This window comes from Thermobia domestica, chromosome 9, assembly GCF_964235325.1.
Source record: "Thermobia domestica chromosome 9, izTheDome1.hap1.1, whole genome shotgun sequence".
Lineage (NCBI taxonomy): Eukaryota > Metazoa > Arthropoda > Insecta > Zygentoma > Lepismatidae > Thermobia > Thermobia domestica.
Window position 1 is genome coordinate 65,379,059 of NC_137462.1, and position 22,002 is coordinate 65,401,060.

The following is a 22,002-nucleotide window of genomic DNA, read 5'->3' on the forward strand; positions in this document are numbered from 1 at the left end:
GATAATTTCCACTGGAGCACTGTGGAAGTCCTCTCCGTTGGTCTATTGGCTAGCGCATGTGCCATTGTTGTACGTGATAGTGGATTGAAATCCCAGTAAGAGCTCAAAAATTAATTTTACAATCTTTCACTTTCATTAATCATCTGTCTCCTCTAGCATAAAGAGCATAATCATGGGACGTTAAACTAAAGAAATTTCATTTCAGTTTTTCGATGAATGTGAACCCTTTGGGGGGACAAGGAGGTGAAGAAGAAATTTTTCCTTCATTTTTTTAAAAGGACTATGGGATTGGATAACTTGCCTTTCGGGATTGACTACTGTGCATCTTTCTTTTAGCATTATTATCGTAATCCAGCCTTTTGGTAAATGTGGAATATAAGTATTGATAAAACATCAGAGTATGGGTAATGTAACCGTAAGTATCATTACTTCAATACATAATAAATTCACTTTTATTTATGAGTACAGAAATTCCTCTTGAACTCCCTTTGAATTTCGTTCAGACTCTAGGTCTCAGGTGACAAAAAATTAATTCTACTATCTGTTTTCATACACAATATAATTTTGAAACTTTGGAGCCTACTGTTATCTTTGTGTCTGTAATACATAATCATTTGTCGATTGACTTCAGAGGAGTGAGTTTAGCCCGTAAGCACAAGTTGCATATAGTTCAAACATATCAAATGTACTGTCTTGATAATGTTGTTGTTTAATAAAACCTGCCCCTCCCCCTCCTCTATCTGAACAGCCCTGTATTGTTATCCATATGAAATTCAAAGAAAGGAAATCGTGTTTAAACAACTGTATTTTATTTCAAGTTTAAGTATTAAAATATGCTACGTATGGTTGCAAGAGGTTGGGCTGTTTTTTGTTAATACTGAACTTAGGTACCTAACATTGGCACTCATCTTCTTCATGAATTGATGTAAGAAGCGGCCGCGTGATTTCCGGCCAATTGTTTCATCATCGGTATCTTTGAGCAATGAGATAACAGTGGAAGACAAACTTCGTTCTTCTCGAACTTGATACTTTGAAAAACTTATGCAAGTGGTTTTGTTATTCAAATACATATGATCTATTCACTCTAATCAGTTTCAGAAGTAGCATTAAATTTATAACAACATAATTCCTGTAAGAGTTACCCTGAAAACGTATTTTGTATTTCTTTTTTAATGCGTAATTCATTTTTTTCTGAAGTTCACTGGGGTTATAAGGAACCTTTAATTGTCAGGCACCTCACTTTAAACTTTAATCGTTCCCCTACTACCTCCAGTGTGACATTGGGTATATTTCTTTTAAATAAAATTTTCAAAATGGGGCAGAAACACAGGATTTTATAAAATTAACCAACCCATGCTAAATAATGACAGGTTAGACATCAGAGAAAGTTATCTTTATCTACCATCTCAATCAGGGGCGGATCCAAGTGTCTTTCGGAAGCGGTGAAAGATTATCAGTTTCTCTCTGACCGGACTTTATTGCAGCACATCCGAAAATGATCTCAATGCAAAAGAATTTTGTTACTCAAGACAGTGTTTAGACAATCAATCGGAGATCACATGGTCCAACTTGGTAGCAATTTCAAAGACGTCTTATCTCAAAACTACACAATAGAACTTGTTTAAACAATGAAAGCGCAGTTGTCAAAATATAACGTTGATTCACAAAGATGAACTTCGAGGGTTTATTAATAGAAGTAGGAATTTCTTACACTCGAATGCTACGAAGTTCTTAGTGTTTCTTTGTACAACTGAGGTTAGTTTATTCGTATGTTATTGCCAAATTAATATGTACCCTATGAGGGTGTATGTACATTTTTTGCAGTCCCTTAAAATGTTCTGGAAATAACTTCCATAACTTTGAAACTGTGTTTGTCTTAACTTGAACATATGCGTGAAGTGGTTTATTACAGGACAAAAATAACTGTGATAGATTAATTATTGTTGTTGTTGTTATAAAAGCCAAACAATCGAACAATTTCATCTGGTATCAGAGGTATTCCTAATTGAGAAAGATTATTAAACAGAAATCTTAAGGCAAGAGAAGAATGGTATTAGTAAGGCTAAATCTATATTTCTGGAGAATATTGAAAAAAATCGTATAACAAGTAAATTCCGAGGCATATAAAAGTATTATGATATATCGACGACGGAGACTATGCCATTGCAGAATCTTCTAAAGATGTTTTTTATACTTCTTTTAATTCAGGTCCTAATCAATGTGAGATTAAATATAGGTATGTCGATTTGTATTCCAAGTATCATGGAAACTGATGTAATACGAACAATTAGAAAAATTAATAATTAGATAATTATAAATATTGGCTAAACTATTAGCGATTCCAAAGTCTCTTTGACAGAAGAAAATTCATCGATAAATCATTTATTCAAATTGTATTGAAAATAAGTACTATAGTAAATATTGTTTAGAAAATGTAGGTACAAGAATACTAAATTATAGAATGAGGAATCAGTTACACATAAGGGTCTTTAAATTCGAAATCTGCGACACTAAGAAAAGTTACACAATGCTATAATTTAAACTGACAATAATTATATACATTAAAAAATCTTACAAAGTATTTGTTGTCACATAGATTAACGAATATATTAAATTTATGATAAAGGATTATCTGCTAATCTTTAGTAAATTTGTTATATTGTAACCAATACAACAGTAAAATGATATATTTTAGTTTGATAGAGATAAAAAATTAGAAAGTTGGACTAATTTATTTTAATCAAACTTTAAGTACATTGTTTCCACCATAATATTTTAGAACATTGGCCATTTTTATTTGATATTTAAAGAATTCTGATTTAAAGAATTTATAACTGATGACCCATGAAAATCCGCCCGTCTACATTTCTGCAATGAAACTGCTTATCGTTGCCGGCACAGTTAGCACCAATAGTTGTTGCTATTGATTATATATTGCGCCTGTAAGGTAGGAAGAGGCCTCATTGTTGTTGCATATCCACAACACTGTAAAGCACTCATTCAACCTCATGAGAGGCGGTTTTTCGCGGGTCACCCTGATATCTTTACTTTCTGACAATAGTCCTAATCCACTAAGTTTACAATTATAGTTCATTATACATAGGTTGGATAAAAAGTAGTGGAAACATTGTTCTTCATCAGAGAGGTGTGTCTCAGCACCACAGGAGTTCCATAGCTAATAATGAAATATGAGACGATGATGTGTGGAGAGTGGTAACAACTGTGTGCTGTTCAGTCGAAAGCAGCAGTACCGTGAAGTAAAGGAGGAAAGTGGAGGCGCCATAATAGTATGTTTCAGAAAGACGGACAGCATGCATGGATCAAGATTGAAGTGGCACGTGGGCGCAGTGAACAACAATGTTTTCAGAGACTTCATAAAGCACGTGCTAATGCATCGTTGCCGTATCGTATGGTGGCGTGATAAGTGAAAGTGTTTCGTGAAGACAGAGATGTTGTTTAGGATCGGCCCCGTTTGAGACGATCCCCAATAGAGAATTTCACAATTCAGCTCCTTACCTACTTGCTGCATGCGAATCTTCGATGGGCTACGCATGAGTTAGCCACGGAGGTAATCGTGTACAACAAAACTGTGCTACTATACTACGTGACATTCGTAGGTTCTGAAAAATCGCAGCGCGTTAGATATCGCATTAAATCACCGAAGTGCAACAAAGGCATTGGTATGCACTTGCACAGGAACTGCTGAACCACAACCAGAGGAAGGGTGAAAATTTCCTTGGAAGGATTGTTACTATGGACAAAGCCTGGATTCAGTCGTATGAACCACATGGAGCAGCAGTCTAATGAATGGAAACGTTCTGGTGTCCCTCGTCAAAGAACGTGTCCTGCATACAGTTGTGATATGAAAGTGATGTTTATTATGGATTATGATATCCATTGGGTCATCCTGCGTCATGCAGCATCAGGACAGACGTATGGGTTGCAGCCTACTGGTACATCTTATTTCGACAGTATCTTCAAGTTTGGGCCAGATTTCGTCATCCTTCATGACAATGCACGATGTCACATGATTAACATCGTAATGGAGGTCTTCCGTCTGTGGCAGTGAAGATGTTAGCATCTGCCCTGTTCACCTGATATTCACCGTGTGATTACAGACTTTTCATCAAAATAAAGGAGTCATTTCGGGGAAAGCACTACGTCACAAAAGAAACCATCATCTGTGCCATGTGACAGTCCCTCCAGGGCGCAGAAAAAATGGACGTACTGACGGTATACAATATCTTCCACATGTGTGGCAGAAGGTGATAGAGATAGGAGATTACATCGAAGGAATCTAATAGGTGTTCTGTGCATGAAGCCAGGTACGAATTAGAACAATGTTGCCATTACTTTTTATCTCACCTATGTAGTTATTTTATTTGTAGCCTATTGTATCACGTTCTATATTAGGTAATACTTCAAAAGTTGTTCTTTTGATTATGAGCTGTTCGGAGCACTCAAAATAAAGTTATTATTTTTTTCCGGTTTATCAGATCTCGGAAACTATTAGGCGTACAACCTTGATATTTGTATAAATATTTTTTATACACCTAAGCTGCAGATTAATCAAAATTTTGCAAAACGTTGCCGCAAAGGGGAAAAAGAGGCTTGATTTTTTTGCCGTTCGCCAGATCTCATTAGGCTTAGATATTGTGTATATATATTCTGCTTGCATCCTATGCTGTATATAAGATTGGATTTTACGAAATATGATTCGTGAGGTGGGACACGAGGCTTTGAAAGATTCACTGTTCTGCAGATCTTTGAAACTATGGACAGATTAAGCTTGATGTATTTTCACATTATTCGTTGTTCATTTGTTTGCACTAGTTTCCAAAGTCGTGAGCTGCATATGAAACGTACAATGCTTATGTTTTGCATTGGCTTATAAATATTATAATGAAAGAGGGAGTTGCAATTTTTGTTCAAGTTTCTGAAAGAGGAAACTTTAAAGAGCAAGTAGATAGAAAAAATAAGTAAGAAAGGGAAACTTATTTACATGAAAATAAAATAAAACATACACCACCTTATGCTTTCTGTATATAGCAAATATATTGTTTAGAACCGAAAATGTAAGTTTTAAATCCTTGCGCTTAGAGCGGAAGTGACAAAATCACTTGACTCATCCATTAAGTGTAGAACCTTGAAATTTCATAAAGATATTTTCTTTGCATGTTAGGCTGATAATCAGACTGAGTTTTACGGAATGCGATCTCCAAGGGGAGCAAGGCAATCTTGAATGTAAGAGAATGGAGATCGACTAAAGATTTTGATGGCTTAAAATGAATCCATCGCCTTCGGGTGCGAGGAAACGATTTAATTTGATCGTGACGATATGAAAAGTTATTTAGAAGCTATTGTGTGAGTATTTACTTTATTCCCGGAACCAAATTTGCATCATCATAAAATATTTCGAAAACAGAAAAATTTGTATGCATCTTTCAAATATTTTCCATAAACCGTATTCTTTCCGTGTGAAGAACGGGTATGCTGGTGGTATACTAATAAGAGGACACGCAAACCTCTTCAACATTTGGAGAATAGGGGCAGTTATTGAATAAATAAACAAAGTAGTTTTTGAAACCCGGCTTGTTTTCCAAAAAGGAACATACATGCAGTATATACTGTATATGTAATATGGTAACAGTATTGGTTTATTTTCTCTCCTTTCTAATATTCTCCCATTAAAATTTTTTGCAACCATCGTGACAAAGAGTTAAGGATTGAGGCCCGAAAATGTGGAAGAGAACCAACGTAAACTTCAACTGATGTCGTATATAGATTTAGTGGTGTACATTGCAATTATGAGGCACCATTCCTGTTCAAAAGAGAGAATTTTGTTCACCAACAGAATATATATTTTTCCTACCAACAATACATATATACTGCATAAGTAATGATTTCACTCAAGTAAAATTAATTGTTTCTGTAAGTCTTTCTCAGTCAATATTTGTCTTTTGAATTAAAATAAATCTTTGGTTTCTATTTTTGAATATACAACTTTTTACAGTTAGAAGAATTCGAAGGTCAAGTGGATGGACGTATTTGGGATGCGAATTGGCTGGTTACCCTGACTGCCGACGAGTCTGACCCAGTAATACCAAGGACTGCAGCAAATAACTATGAGTTCACAGGTAATTAGATATTTATAGGATGGATATTGCGTTGTTTACACTTCCCTTTTTTATTAATAGAAATACATTGGTTCAATTAGCATTTTAGGGTCTCATTTAGCAGTGAAGCTATATAAGACGTGTGGACGTACGGCTTAAAGTGCGATCCAAACCATATGAGCTCCCGCTGGGAATCGAACCTGGGTCTCCTGGCCTGAAGTCCGCATCATAGTTGACAATTTTTGTTTATAAAGGTAAAGGGCAAGATGCTTTCCGTCATGGATAAACCACCTTTGCATGCTGGTGTGGAGATAGGGTTTCACATTTTCTTCATTCCATGTGCACTAGAGAGGATGTCATGACCACGCTTCCTCTGCCTTTACTCCTCTATTCTCCCTCGTACATAATTTACTAAGGCTGAGTGAACCCCTGAGCCGCTTTAGAACGAGAGTACAGCGACAAATAAATCCAGCCAGCCTCCATTGAAGATTGAACCTTATCTGTCCGGTTCGTAGATAGACTACCTCATCGCGTTTCTTTCTTTGTATTGCACTTCAAGTAAGACAGCAAACATACAGAAAGTTAATGGAAACAGCTGGAGCTGGAAATACTTTAGGTGTCTGGGTTGGCAATGGTCAGGCGGTAACTACAGCGCCGGGCTGTTGGTGATTGTGTTAGGCCGAACTGCGGACTGCGTGAGGAGCAGTAAAACGTCAGTGTGCAGTAAACTGAGCAGACGTGATAATGTAAATTGGCGGCCTATCTGATTTTTGTTGGCACTCTGTCTTTTTGTCTGTTACGAGCGTAACGAAAGTGACAAGTGTCTTACGTGTGTCGCGAAGGACAGAGTCCAAGATGATGATGGGCTACAAAATTCACGATAAAACAGCATCGGCGAAGAGGAATAGTGTTCGAAAGAGAACTCTTGTAACAGGTCTCGTCGAGCATTGAGGTTTTCAGTAATTACTGTGCATGTGTCGCCATTTTAGAGAATCATATGTATCCCATGGTCCAGATGTTTTCGTGCAGTGACACCATATTCCAGCATGATAATATGCCTATCGCAAGCTGAAGCTGTTGCGGCGTAAGTTTGAGGAACATTGGAATGAAGTTGAATAGATCCCCTAAGCCCGGACCTGAATATAATTGAATATCTGTGGTTCGTTTTAGGGGCATGAATCCGGCCTAAATTTTCGCCTCTATCCTCTCTCACAGAACAGAGTGATGATAAAAGCGGAATGGTGTAATATTTCACTTGCTACCATTTACAATTCTATGACTCCATTCCACATCACATCAGAGCTCTTCTGAGAGCGAAAGATGATCCAATGCAATATTAATCTACTAAGTTGCAGTTTTTAAAACTCAGGACTTACTTGCTGTGAATCCTCATCTTTTTTTTTTTTTTTTTCCTCAGTGTTATAATTTACAATTTTGTGTGTTTGAATTTTAGACAATTTAAGAATGTGTGCATTTTCTAGACAGTGATAATACTTTTGTTTTCGTATTGCAAAGTTAAATCTGTGGATTTAATTTTGATTTAGTTTAATGTAGTTTTTCTCCGTCTATCGTGATCGACGAAGGGAACAGAAGGGTTCGTGAAAATCACAGAATAAACATACAAGCGTAAGAAAGTCAGTTTTATTATGAAGTTGATATATATATTTGGTTGTCTACCGGAAGATTAGTAGAGATATTCCATGTATGTGCTAGATAAGCTTCTGTTCAAGGTAAAATTTTCTTCTGCAGAAAGATCCTTTTCGTCCTTCGTTGTAATCCTGAGTGTTAGTAAAAATTAATTAAATTAAGTTTTGGTAGTCCTATGTCAGTAAGATATATACTAAATACAGTCATGGAAAAATTAATGGCAACTGTTTGGAATTTTACGAATTTATAAGGATTTCAAAGAAGTCTCTACCTAAATATACACAAACATACAGTGATATACACACCAAATTAAAGGAAATTTTATATAGAATTCAAATCTACTCACAGAAGTTACGTATCTTTACAACAATTTATGATATTCAACAAAATGTGACGTCAGTTGTTAAGTGAAGTGAAAGTAAATGAAGTTAAGTGAAGCGTATCCAAATGATTTTGGCCAAGCTAATACTTGATTAGATGTCCACACTTAGTAATACCGTCTTTACATCGTTGTGACATGGAGTTTACTAAGTTTTGTAGTGTCTCTATTGAAATACAGTGTTGCTAGACGTTGTTTATTGCTTGAATTAACTCAACTTTCGTTGTAGTATATCTTGCACGAACCTTATCCTTCAAAACACTCCATAAATTATTAATTCTATTTTAAGTCGAGAGAATTACCAGGCTAAGGAAGTTGGGTAACATGACGTAAGGATAGCATATAATCTTCTATAACTCTGGCACGATGACAGTGGCAGAATCGTCTTGAGAAGTGAAGGAACCACCGTTGAATAAATCTCTACCCGCAGGTATCATTGTCGTTTCAAGAATATGTTTATAAGTTTGTACATTAAAAACACCATCACAAATGTGAATTTTACCAATTCCACTAAAAGAAAAACATCCCCAAATCATTACACCGGTAGAATACCTGGAAGTTTTTGGAGTACACGCAGAATTAAGTGCTTCACCAGACATGCAGTAAACTCTAGCGCGTGAATTATTGCCGTAAGTAGTTATGTTTGTCTCATCACTAAACAGAACTTTGCGCCACTGGTCACTTGTCCCATCTTTGTGAGTTTTGGCCTACTCTACGCGCCTTTTACGTTGTTTCGGTGTAAGATACGGCTTCCTGACAGCCCTATGTGAACGCAAACTCATTGATTTTAACTTGTTTCTCACTGTTCGTGGACAAACGTCAACACCAGATGTGCCCTTCCAATTTCTAGCAAGATTTGCTGATGACTCAAACCTGTCTGCACGACACCCAACCGTTCTGTCTAGGCGAGGATTTCATTTTTCGACCACATTTGCCAATTCTTCCTCTTTTTATGCACCCTGCTTCCGAATCTTGGCCAGCTGCCTACCCACTGTAGTTTTATGCAGTTGCATAATCCGAGCTATTTCAGCATTAGTTTTGCCACACTCAATATTTTAATTCTAGTGGCTTTCTGTGGTGTAATGTCACACATTTTACCCATGTCGGTGTCCGATATCAATAATTTATAAACGGTAAATCAATATTTATGAGTAAAAGTATCACTTCCAAATTTGTCAGTAACACTACTAAACCAACACAATTACGTAACCCAGGGCACCTACACAACAATGACGGGTTTGTGTTTCCTTTCCCACACATTTTGTTGAATATCATCAATTGTTGTAAATATACCTAACTTCTGCGAGTAGACCTGGATTCTACATAAAATTTCCTTTAATTTGATGTATATATCATTGTATATTTGTGCATATTAAACTAGAAACTTCTTTGAAATCCTTATAAATTCGTAAAATTCTAAAGAGTTGCTATTAATTTTTCCATGACTGTATTATGACTAAACTAGCTAACTAGCCAAAATATTATGACCAGCAGCTACTTTTTGAACGAAGTCATTAAGCTGACGTAAGAGACATGGAACACAGTATAACTGCTCGCCAGACCGTGACAGACATCATTGTAACCGTTAACGTATCGAGGCCGTTATCATGGGAAACCCTTTGGTAGGCGCCGATTTTAAGCGAAATTAGGATTTTTTTTTTCTCTCTAGATCAAGATAAAATAATGCTAGACGCAGATAACAGTCCATGGAAATTAGCGTCATCAGTAGTTTAGTTAGTTGGAGTTTAACATCCTTTTCAGCAACACGACTATGAGTTGTTGACCTATAGCTTAACGTGGGATTTAAAGCACATGAGCTTTCACCAGAGTCGAACCTGGGTGCATTATCAGTAGGATAACATCTAATACAATGGAGTGTTTTTAATTCGAAGTCCAAGGGGGGCGCGGAAAATTTTCGAATTATCCAAAAATATGCATTAGTAAATACCTAAACAAACAGAACTATTGTACATACGTACCAAAGTAATATGCAGTAGACTTTAGCTTTATGGGAGCATATTATGTGCATGAAACAATACCGCAAACAAACAAAACGACATTTACTCGTACATAAATTAAGACGTACATACCATGGAAAAGTACATTCCACATACACTAAATTAATACACAATCATATTGGGTTTTCATAAAGTCTGGACGGATTTAATTTGCTTATAATTTTCATAAAAATGCTCATAATGAAATCAAATAAAGTGCAAACGGTAGCGGAAGGATTAAATTTTTAGTTGGCAACACTGTTACCGTATCAAAGATGGCGTCGGTGAAAGAGAAAGCGCAATGTGTTCTGTGGTACGCAGAGCTAAAATCACCAATTCTGGTGTGTCGAAAGTTCACCAAAGAGTTCAAAAAGCCGGCACCGACTGAGAGTGCAATCCGAAAGTGGCATGGTAAGTTCTTGGAGACAGGAAGCGTCCTGGACTGTCCTCGAAGTGGGAGGCCGCCAACATCGCCTGCAACAGTGAGCAGGGTAAGGGAAAGCATCATCAACAGCCCACAGAAGTCGATTCCTAGTGGCGCCCAGTTGGAGGTGTGACGGTGAATGAACTGAGCTGGTGCAGATTACAGGTAAAAATTTAATCCTTCCGCTACCGTTTGCACTTTATTTGATTTCAATATGAGCATTTTTATGTAAATTATAAGCGAATTAAATCCGTCCATACTTTATGAAAACCCTGTACAGTACCTACACGAGTAATAACCTTCATTATCTGTTCTCAGTTAAAGAAGTCCATGATTGTTGTTTGGTGTGAATTGATTATTTTTAAAGCAGCAACAAAACCTTCAATTTCACTTATTGCATGTAATTCGTGATGAGTAGCATTTGGTTGACGTTCGATAGATTATCTTAAGAATGTGTAATTATATCCAAAATTTTCAGCCATTACTGAAGCTTCAGGTGAGGTTGACACACATTGTTTCTTTACTTTATCGCCGATTTTGACTTATCTTCATCATCATTAGATAGATTATGTGTCTTGGTGTCACTCTTCCCTACGGGTGCCTCTGGATAACTGAAAATCAATTGTAGCTGTATTCTTCTGTTTGCACTCAGTCCAACACTTAAAATTCTTGTATTGTATTACTTCGAATTGTCCAAACAGGAGGTTCAAAAATTTGATTTACGCACGCTTTTTTAAAAACCTTTGTTTTCAATACAGCTTTCAAGGGAAATAGACTTTTGTTCAAATCATCCATTCAAAATTTATGCGAAGGATAGAGTATCTCACAAGCCCTTCAAGTTAGGAAGATGAATTAGATATATAAACTCCTCATTAGAAATTAGTGAACACATGTCCCAGCGTTTTCTAAAATTCCGGTTTAAAGAGAGGGTGGGATTCTACATTGTTTCGCTTTCTTGAAATCAACGTTATTTGCTTGTGAGCGCATGATGTGAAAACAGCTAAAGTGTTTGAAATGCATTTGGGAACTGAGACCTACTTCAAGCTGGGTTTTAACTATAACATTTTAACTAATGGGGAGGGGAGGTTCAATATTTATGTAAAGAATAGGGTATCTCGTGGGTTTTTACGATAGACGTATAATTACACTTTCATTGAAATGCATACCCAAAAGGAGAGGAGGTTCAAACATTTTCATAAACTTATCTCCCCGTGCTGAGAACGGGCGTTTTAGCTAGTAAACACGTACAAATCGGGAGCTATATCAAATAGTCTTAGAAATTAGCTAGTGGGCAGTAGATATATATCTCTTATCTATCTATTTAAACATTAACAAAATTTCATACACAGTCGAGAGACCATCTTGAGTTGGAACATTAATAATAAGAAAAAGAAAAATGTGGAAGTCGGCCGAAGTCTATATATGTATTAAAGTTATTGTAAGAACATTCGTCGGGTAGAATTGAGTGAAATCTTGGAAAAACTTCAGTCATAATGATCGACTTCTGTATTCATATTCCTGGTCTCGATTGCGAAGCATTCCGTCTCCCTTAGCCTAAATTACAAAATCATGGGACATTTTTTTTTCGATTGCGAAGCGCTAACAATCACTTACATACCTTTCCTCGAAATAGAAGTTAATAATAATAATAATAATAATAATAATAATAATAATAATAATAATAATAATAATAATAATAATAATAATAATAATAATAATAATAATAATGTGTGTGGCATGTTTCTTGAATAACTGAGTAGATAACAAATATGAATGTATTTGCAGATGATGATAGGTCACGAGTCCAAGAACTTCGGAAGTGGGCAAAATCATTATCAAAGAATGTATCAGAGATAGCTAATGTTCACAATGATAAGACCCAACCTGGTACAACAAAGGGTCCCGTCACGGTTGTAATAAAAGACATAACAAAACCTATAAACTTCAATTTGTATTGCAAGGTAGGTATGTGTATATTAGTAACGTTAGTTGAGAAAAGATTAAAAATACCCGTAACTTACGTAATGATGTTCCTTCTGTTATGTTGGTAATATTTTTTTCTTTTTTCTTTTTTTTTTTTTTTTACTTTAAGGGGAAGAGAATTGCTGTTTTTTTCTCATCACTAGTAAATTTAAGAATACATACAATAATTTAATGTACTACATACATTATTACTAAAAATTACAACAAGCATTATCAAATACAATGTTTCTTTTGAAAGTAACTTTTCTTTCCTTTTCTATGTTTCATTTTTCGTACATACTTTCCACTTTTCAGTGTTTCCAATTATCAATATATTTGGTATGAAAATTACTACAGATGAGGGAAACTGCAGAGTTTTAAAGTTAATTATAGAGTTTTAGTTATTACCAATGTTTTTATGACGATCATTATATAAACTGTGTAATAATTCGTATAATTTACAACTCCGTCCTTTTATTGACACCGAGAACTATAGAAATAGTATCCGTGGAAAGAGAAACTCGAAAATTTTTCTACTCATGAGAATTGATTTTCACATCAGAGGCGTTCAATGGGAGCTTCTTTTATTACTCATCACTATCGATTATGTAATCAGCTTTCTGTTACACACGTAGAATTTTACTTACAGGTCTTGCATGTTGGATGGTAAGAGTGGCTTTTGCATACTCTTTATCTTTAAAAACTCATATCTTTAAAAACTCAGGAAAGAAAATGTAGACGTAGGGCGTAATGTTTGGGGAACATTGACACCAAAGAAGAAATTTACTATTGGTGAATCCACTTATTTGATAGTCGTTTAATTTGTGAAAATGGAGTGGGTTGTCCGGCCTTATTTTAAGATAAAACGTGGGAGTCCGGTTCCAACTGCGGCAGAAGATACGTCTAGGTACGAAATACCAGTGATTGCTTCCCTATCAATAAGAAAGAAGCGATACACCTTGTTAAGGGTTAGGTTATCGGAAAACAGATTCATTTCCTTTGGGGGAGTTACACATATACTCTTCGTCAGGGTATAAACTTTCCATCACTCAGTTTCTAGCATATTCGAAAGGTGAAAGGTGACTTCATCAATAAACATTAATGATTCCATGAAATCGTCAGTTTCCACTTAGGGTTCGGATACTGTCGCAGAAATAAAATTGCTTCCGTTTGTCGGCCGATTTCAGGGCCCACAACAATTGAAATCAGTAGGTGTAAAATTGCAAATGTTCCGCATGGAGTCTTCCATAAAGTCCGCTGGGAATGTATAATTCTTTGGTCGTTCTGAAGGTAAAATTCTGTAGACTTCATGCAAAAGTTCTATGAACAAAACTTCATTGTGTTAACGCGTACTGATAACGACCGAGTGACTTTGCTTACAAGTGCTGAAAACCCTTTCCTTAAAATGAGGTACTACCTGGCGAATTGTGTGTGCTACCTGGTGAATATTCAACGAACTGGCCCCGGAATTAACAGAATGACCTCGTGAAAAGCGAGGATACAAAATGTGTCGTCTTTAGTAGCCATTTTTCTCCCATATTGCGCTTAGCGACGAATTGTGTATCTACACTGCAGTTTTCCGTGCTACTGAAGTCTTTTTCACTTATTTTCTCTTTCCCTTGATAACACTTCTATGTATCTAAGTGTCATTAAACGTGAATGGTAAGTATTTCTAATCGGGAAGGTCAGTTTCCATAATCTTGTATTTTAATATGTCTGTTTTTAATTTTTCGAATTTCGGTTTACTGCGATTTTGAGTAAGAGATGGGCACACGTACCTATATATTGCCAACTCTTCATGGTGTTGCTTGGTCAAATTTTCAAATGAAAGCAAATTTTCTGAAGTGCTTAGGTAGAAGCACAAAAGTTAGAGCATTTTTATAAGAAAACAAGCACTTCAAATGAGTTCGGAAATGAACTATTGTTCAAGACAACTTCTAATAATATCTTGATCTCTTGTACATTGTGATATTTTTATTTTGAAAGTTTAACGAAAATAGTTAATGGATATTCCATTTTGACATCCCTTTCATATACTTTAATCGAGGTAGTCATATGTATGATGTCCACCCCTATTATATATACGAAATTCTTTGTACTCCGGAATTTTAATTATGATCATGAAGTTACTAAGTTCAGAGTAATTTTTCGATGTTTACATTTTTAAAAATAAAATCATAAATTGCTTTCAGTCAGTAAGTTTTTTGTATCTTCGACAAATTTGAGCCATTTATTCTGTCAACAGTGTTTTTCTTAAGATGGATTGCAACGCTCATTGAATAAATTAATATTATTTATTTTTTCATTTCTATGCATCAGGAGAAATTTGAAAGATTTTACAAATGGAAATTTGAATTTGTTTTTATAGAAACTTGTTTTATATTAATATTTGCTTGTTTTAGTATTATTGATTAAATATTTTTTCTAATATCAGATCGTAAGCAACAATCTGTTAAGAGATCCAACAATCACTGTTTTGCAAGTAGAGGATGGTACTGCTCTTGAACCAACCTGTTTTCAAGTTGAGAATTGTGAGGCTTTAATTCGTGATGGTAGTATGAATTTAACACTAGTCCCAAGAAAAGACTACATAAATATACTTGTACAGAATTCTACGGAAGACATTAAAGCTTTAAAGGTTTGTATCTTTATTATTGTTATTTCATATTATATCTTTCGTTTCAGATTAAATACTGGATTATGTTAAACTGTAAAGAATATTTGTTGGGGTAGTTCTGTTTACGCAATTAGGAATTCACTAAAATATTCACTAATATACACTATTCACTAAATACTAGTGGATATTCACTAAAAATATAATGCAAAACTTCTGAGAAAATTCTGTTCGATCGTAATATTTCAGAAATTAATCAAGAATGTACAGGTAGTATAAAAATGTTCATTTTATGCTATAGTCCAAGCCTGCATTTATGACAGACTCTTATTAAGTTTCTACAAGGACGGATCAGTAAGTAACGCACAACAATTTGTGGAGAAAAAACTGTAATAGGTTACACATCAAGAATATATACGAAGTAAAGGCCCGTATTAACGTTACAGCCGCCAAGTCTCTCATCACATTTTTCCCATCGTGGCACAAGTTTCAAAATATCCTAGGAGTACGTACAACCAATTTGACTTTGTCTTGGAATTGTAATGTTGACCGGCCAAGTATTTCTTATGGCAATAGGGCAGATAGAATTGTGTTCCAGTTCAAAGAGTTTTGTTCGAATCTGTGTTTTAGAATCGATCATTGTTTGGATGACTTTGGCTAAGGAATTTGGATACTTTAGAGTAAAATGATTCAAGAGATATTGTTAAAATGATCTTGATTTTCTCTCATGAAAATTCGAATCTACAAAGAGGATTTTCAATGAATGTGCAATGTACAGTAGATAATTTAAAAGAACAAATTTTAGTAGCTGTCAGATTTCAAGTAGCTGTCAGATTTCAAGATTCAAGTAGCTTCTTCTGGCGGCCTTGAGAAACTGTCCATAAAGAAATTCATAATTTCATTATGCACGAAATGCTCGTACTCGTTTTGCAGAAGCAACAAATCAACAATGAAAAGAGGAAAAGAAAAAAAAAAGCTGAAGATAAGAAAATAGATATAATTCTGGATGAACTTGAAGCTAAGAAGACTAAAATAATGAAAGATACACATAATATTAATCAGGAAATAAGGCGTTTGGAGAAGTAAAATGAATTACATAATACTATTGATTGTTTTCTAAATGTACGTTGGGGGCATGGGTCTCAGTGGTAAAGCAATTACCTCTGATGCGTGGGGTCCTGGTTCGATCCCCGGCCAAGTAATTTGTGGTGGGTAACATCGTGCTCGTGGATTTTCCCGTTTCCTCCCAGTTTCTCATTCCACCACTTTTCCATTGGTTGATTGGAGAAAAAATCTTAGTTATGATCATCGTTGTCATGTTTTTTTCTTGATCTTGTTTTTGCATTCACATGGGAAAGTCGGTATGGCTAATTACTAGAGACCTGAACTTTTCGATTTATTTTCCTCCCTAAATTCGGTTTTATTTTATTATTATTATTATTATTATTATTATTATTATTATTATTATTATTATTATTATTATTATTATTATTATTATTATTATTATTACCAGGATTCATCGTTATTTATGGCGAAGAAATAATTTTCCATAAAAATACTTTCAGATTTAGCAAGCATCCGACCAATGGGTACGATAATCACGAATCTCACATGCATTCTGTGGAAAATATGGATAAATCCTTCGTACGAAGTCACTTTGAACTTTTCACTTACAGAGAATATAATTTTGTGAAATTCACTTACAAATAAAACATATTATATTCCCTTCTCCTCTCACAATTCTGCAAAGAAGCTTAACTCTTTCGTGGTTAAGCGGCCAGCGTACGCGCCTTTGGCGTGGGAGACCCGGGCTCGATTCCCGGCGGGAGCTTATGTTCGGATTCCACGTTAATCAGTAGGTCCCGTTTCATATAGCCTCGCTGCTGAAAGGGACGTTAAACTCAAACTCAACTCAACTCTACAAAGAAGCATTCACAAGCACAAATTGCACTTTTACAAAATAAATAAATAAAAACGCTAAATTATTTGCTTCAGAATCTTCACTTCGCATAGAACGTGCAGTTTCTTTCCTATTCTGAATCACCACACTATTATACTCCGAGAAGAATGTTTCAGAGTTTACGTTCGAAGTAGGTAATAATAATGCGTGAATAGCATTAGCGGCAAACTCTTTGTGTTCAATTCCAAGATTTTCCACAGGTGCACGCAGATGTCTTTCGTTCTTAAACAACCCCTTCGCAATATCTTTTAGAGAAACACAGGCTTTCATTGCCATTTGAGGTGGGGATCTCTGCATCCCACTTACATTTTTCAGTCAATCTAGCATTTCTGGTGTTGAGTTGTTTTGCAGAACGGACTGGGGATCGAATATATAATGCAACATTTGAAATATTTCATTATAAGTGTATGTACCAATAAGAATATCCAGCATCTGCAGTAGCAATTTAGCTGTATGTTTGAAGATGTCAGTAAGTTTGTCTTTATCACGAACTCTCACATTTAACACTCTGATAAAACATAATCATTATTTGCAGTTTTATTCATGTATTAAGTAAAATATGGTGTTATAGTGACACATTGCCAATATTCGCTTTATTTCGTGACTCAAATACAGCAAAAGCCTACTTCTTAAGTGTTTCTAGACGTATTTATAAGATTTATTTTGCTTTCCACAACTTTTCATTATTGTTGTAGTTAATCAGTAAACCAGAAAGTTCAGGTCCTTGCTAATTACATGTCATTAAAAAAAAAAAAAAAAAAAAAAAGTAAGGGAATGGTTTCTCGTGATTTTTGTTGTTATTCTGATTACGAATTGCCAGTTCAATGACAGTGACGTTGTGTGCACGTGGTGCTGTTCTGGATGCCATGCCCTATACGTGGCATATCATCTTCCAAGTTAACACGACCGTCTTCAAAGTATTTTCACTACCTGGAAGTGTTGCTACTGTCCATATCTTTCCGATATACGCACATCATTTTCCTGGGTTTTTGTTGTTTGCCCACATAAAATAAATTATACCTTTCTGCTCTTCACAAGTAGATGACTGTAACATACGCGTCATTTTTGCTCAGTAATAACACTTCTGCCTCTAGAGAACACCTGATGGATCAACTTCCAACTACAGTGCGAACTTCAAAGTTCTTCTCTTTCAGTGTTCATGTCTCAGATAATATCGCGTAAAAAAAGTGTATTACTTATTGATCCGTCCCTGTACATTGCTGTAGAGCAAATGTAACAAACTGAAATTTTACCCCTGTATTAACTTTCTTTGGTATGTTGGCGAAATGGGAAACCAGACATGTGTAGATACGAAATTTATAAGAATATAATACAGTGAAACTTCTCAATAACAGATACCGATGGGACATGATTATTTGACCTAAATGAGAAGTGTCCATTAAAGAGATGCTATACAAAGTTAGATTCTCTCAGCTCATGTAGTAATTGTATGTAGTTTACAGTAAATACATTAGTTATACATGTAAATTTAAATAATATTGAAATACTGTGCTCAATATTAGAATTACTGGAGGAATGAGGGGGAAATCCTTCGCTGTGCAACACCTCATTATCTATCCATCTAACTTCACTAACTTTTACCGAATCTAGATTATTTTGTTTCATTTTTTCTTTGATTTTTCTAATTTCTTTCCTGTAACGTAGTACGTACGTGCCATGTCCCTATTCTAAACTTTTCGCTCTTGCTTGTCTTTCTTTCTCTATCTTTCCCACATTGTTAACTTTCTCGTCCAATAGTCCTTCTCAAGACCTGCTTCCCAGAGAAAGTTTGAATGGGGAAATATTTTACCTACGGAACTATATTTTGACCTGCGAAAGAGCATTGTACATACGTTCTCTTTTTGCTATCAAGAAACTAGGGAAAAATAGAGTGGTGCTTTCCTATTGCCTTCCACCCCGCAGTATTCCAGCCGTTAAAGTCACTCTGATCAGGTCTGGAACTAATGTCAAAGTTGTCGTACCAATCATTATGATTTCCGCCAACTTGGTTACTGGAGAATTGTGCTTTCTCGCAGAATATCCTTCGTCTGGCTACTCTATTTAGACCAGTTCGGTAGGGGTGGCCCTTCTGGTAGTGTACCTAGCTCTAAATTTCACTGTAGCACGCAAGTCTAAGTGTCTTCGTAAAGGTAATGTTTATCTGGAAGGTACAGTCACACTTGTTGGTTTATATTATTATCTTAGAAAAAAGTAAGAAAAAATCTAACAGGAGAAAACTAGATCTGAAACTGTAATACTATATTTCATAGCTGTTCCTTCAACGAAAAAAAAAAAAAAAAAAAAAAAAAAGTGTACTTGATGAAGATTCGATCATGGACAGCTGACGGATAGGTAAGAACAATACCTACTTTGCCAAATATTCACCTGCTGCAGTCCTGCTCTAAATTTTAAATATTCAAGTGATTTTTATATCTTTACTGTGTGGAACTTCACGTATAATGTTTTCCATGCCTGTTACACTATTTATGTTATGTGTTGCGTAAACTGTACGTAACATACTGTATTTTGATATTTTACAAAGATCCACAACTTCAAAAGTTTTAATAAGGAAAATTAAATGATTAAGTGAACTGATTTCTCATACTTTCCAGAGCTACACGGGGCAAAAGATACTATCACGTAAAAAACATGCATTTTTTACAGTGACATAGTACATCAATGCAACAAAGTTGTAATACAGTGAAACCTCCCTTAACGAACATCTCTCAATAACGGACACCTCTATAATACGGACAGAATTTTTTGTCCCGCCAAAATTATATGTTCCCTTATGGAACAAAACCCTTCCTTTTACGGACACTCTCAGATACGGACGCGGACAGTTCTTTTTTCCCCAGACGTTTCAATAACCTCTTCATAACGGACAGGAATTATTGTCAGTTCTGCGATATATTATTCCTCACAAGTATATCTATCATGAAGTCTAGACCTGGTGCATCATCAAACAGAACAGCTTCAAGCTGAATTTGAAATTATTCTTTTTTCTGCCCGCAATAAATTGCTTTCTGGTGGAAATCCTAGGAAACCTTCAATACCTTCATGCAGGGTCAGTCATATGGCCAATAATTCTATGCGAACTATCTTCTCTTCCCTAACAAATTTAATCCTTTTGCCTCTGGGCCTTCCATCTTTCCCGACAATTTCATAGATAAAAAACAACCATTGTTTTACAATAACTTTTTAAATGAGCAATGTTTCCTCTCTTAACTTTTTTTTGGAAAAGCAACATTTTTCTTTTACTTGTGATACTGGAACAAGTCTGGGTTGGAATTTTCCCGGCTTCCTTTTTCACTTTCTCTAAGAAAGTACTCTTTGTGATTAGGGCTGGATCAATAAAAATATGCACTCCCACATGCCTTTTCATTCATTCCGCCCACGAAGATACCGCGCCAGTACACAAACACACACACACACGTTTCTTCTGCGACCATACTGTGGATTCTCGGAGGACACTTGCTAATAAGTTTTATTACCCTTGTAGAGGAAAAAGTATGCATTTTTCACTAAACAAAAGAGTTTAGCCGATTAGTTGGTTCCTAACGCATCTTTTCAGAAGGTTCTGAGATTTTGAAATAAATGAGAAACACTTACAGGGTGATGACATGTACTTAAGAAAATTAACATACCCGCATTATCTTTCGCAGTACCGGTATACGAATATATTAACACATCCCCCAGCAATAATATTGTTTAACAGAAATGAATTTCTCCATCCCTCCCAGTAATTCAAGTACGTACTAAATAGAGTATTTGCATACTGTTGTGAGATTAAATTTCTGTAACCTCTGTGTAACGGACACCTCTCAATAACGGACAAAAATTCATGTCCCATTAGTGTCCGTTATTCAGAGGTTTCACTGTATATTATTTACTTTCATTTGTTATTGTAATCCAGTGGTCATATTACATTATTAATGTATTTGTCATACAGGCAGGAGATTTTGTACATCTAGGAAACGTGGTAGCAGAAGATATATTAAACGAAACATCGAATCTGTCTACGAATAGTGGAAATGATATGCATTTTAAATTCACCATGAATGGTGAAACATGTGTTGTTAAAAAACTTGGTCCAAATCACTTTGAGAGGAAGATTATTGAGACGTAAGTATCAATATGTTATGTTCCCTAAGTTAAGGAATATGTGAAAGTATGTGCATACTTTGCATACTTAATGATTGACGTATATATTTGATAAAGAGCTGCTGGAATTAATTTAAAAAAAAACTTCGGTAAAAATGTAGATGTAACAATTCTTAAAAGCGTCACTCTTGAGTCTTATCTTTAAGATGTTCTATAACAAATATAAACATTTAAGTTTATAATTTTCTTAAATATATGTAAATGGAAAAAAAACTTTCATCTATGACTTACACTTTTACAAGTTGACAAAATACATAAATTATCTTTCTTTCATTCTGACTAGGTAATATTCAATACACACAAACTAGAAAACAGTAAATAAGTAAAGTACTGATCTACGCTGTGCCAAAAAGAAATATTTTCTTGAATTAGTTCGGGTAACTCCAGCTTTCTTCATGGGTCAGATATATAGAGGAACCATCAACTATCTTCCGTCTCTTGTATCCTTCAAAAAACTCCATTACATTACACCTCACGAAAGGTTTTAGATGTCTAAAGGCTTTAGAATGGTGTATCTGTGGTACATCGGCTTCCACCCCTGCGTGTTCTGACTTTAGTCCAAAGAAACTAGTAGCTTTATAATTCAAATAGCTCTGTCATTAACTCGTTATGCTTGGACAACACTGAAAATTCAGTGACCCCATTCGGAATGAATTAGGGACTAAGTTCAATTAATCATTTGGCTACATATGTGCATTACCTTTGCTGATACTAATGGAAAATTAGGCTGTTCAAAAAC

At 35.3% G+C, this 22,002-nt stretch overlaps 1 protein-coding gene across 3 annotated transcripts in view; it reads left to right on the forward strand.

The window, feature by feature from the left end:
* LOC145694708 (uncharacterized) overlaps nt 1-22,002 on the forward strand; it is a 71,494-nt gene that overhangs the window by 22,489 nt on the left and 27,003 nt on the right. For all 3 annotated transcript variants that reach the window (XM_081771235.1, XM_081771234.1, XM_081771233.1), the window contains 4 exons: nt 6,014-6,137; nt 12,349-12,524; nt 14,960-15,163; nt 21,052-21,224. In XM_081771235.1, coding sequence (XP_081627361.1) covers nt 6,014-6,137; nt 12,349-12,524; nt 14,960-15,163; nt 21,052-21,224 — 677 coding nt within the window. The remainder of the gene's footprint in view (nt 1-6,013; nt 6,138-12,348; nt 12,525-14,959; nt 15,164-21,051; nt 21,225-22,002) is intronic.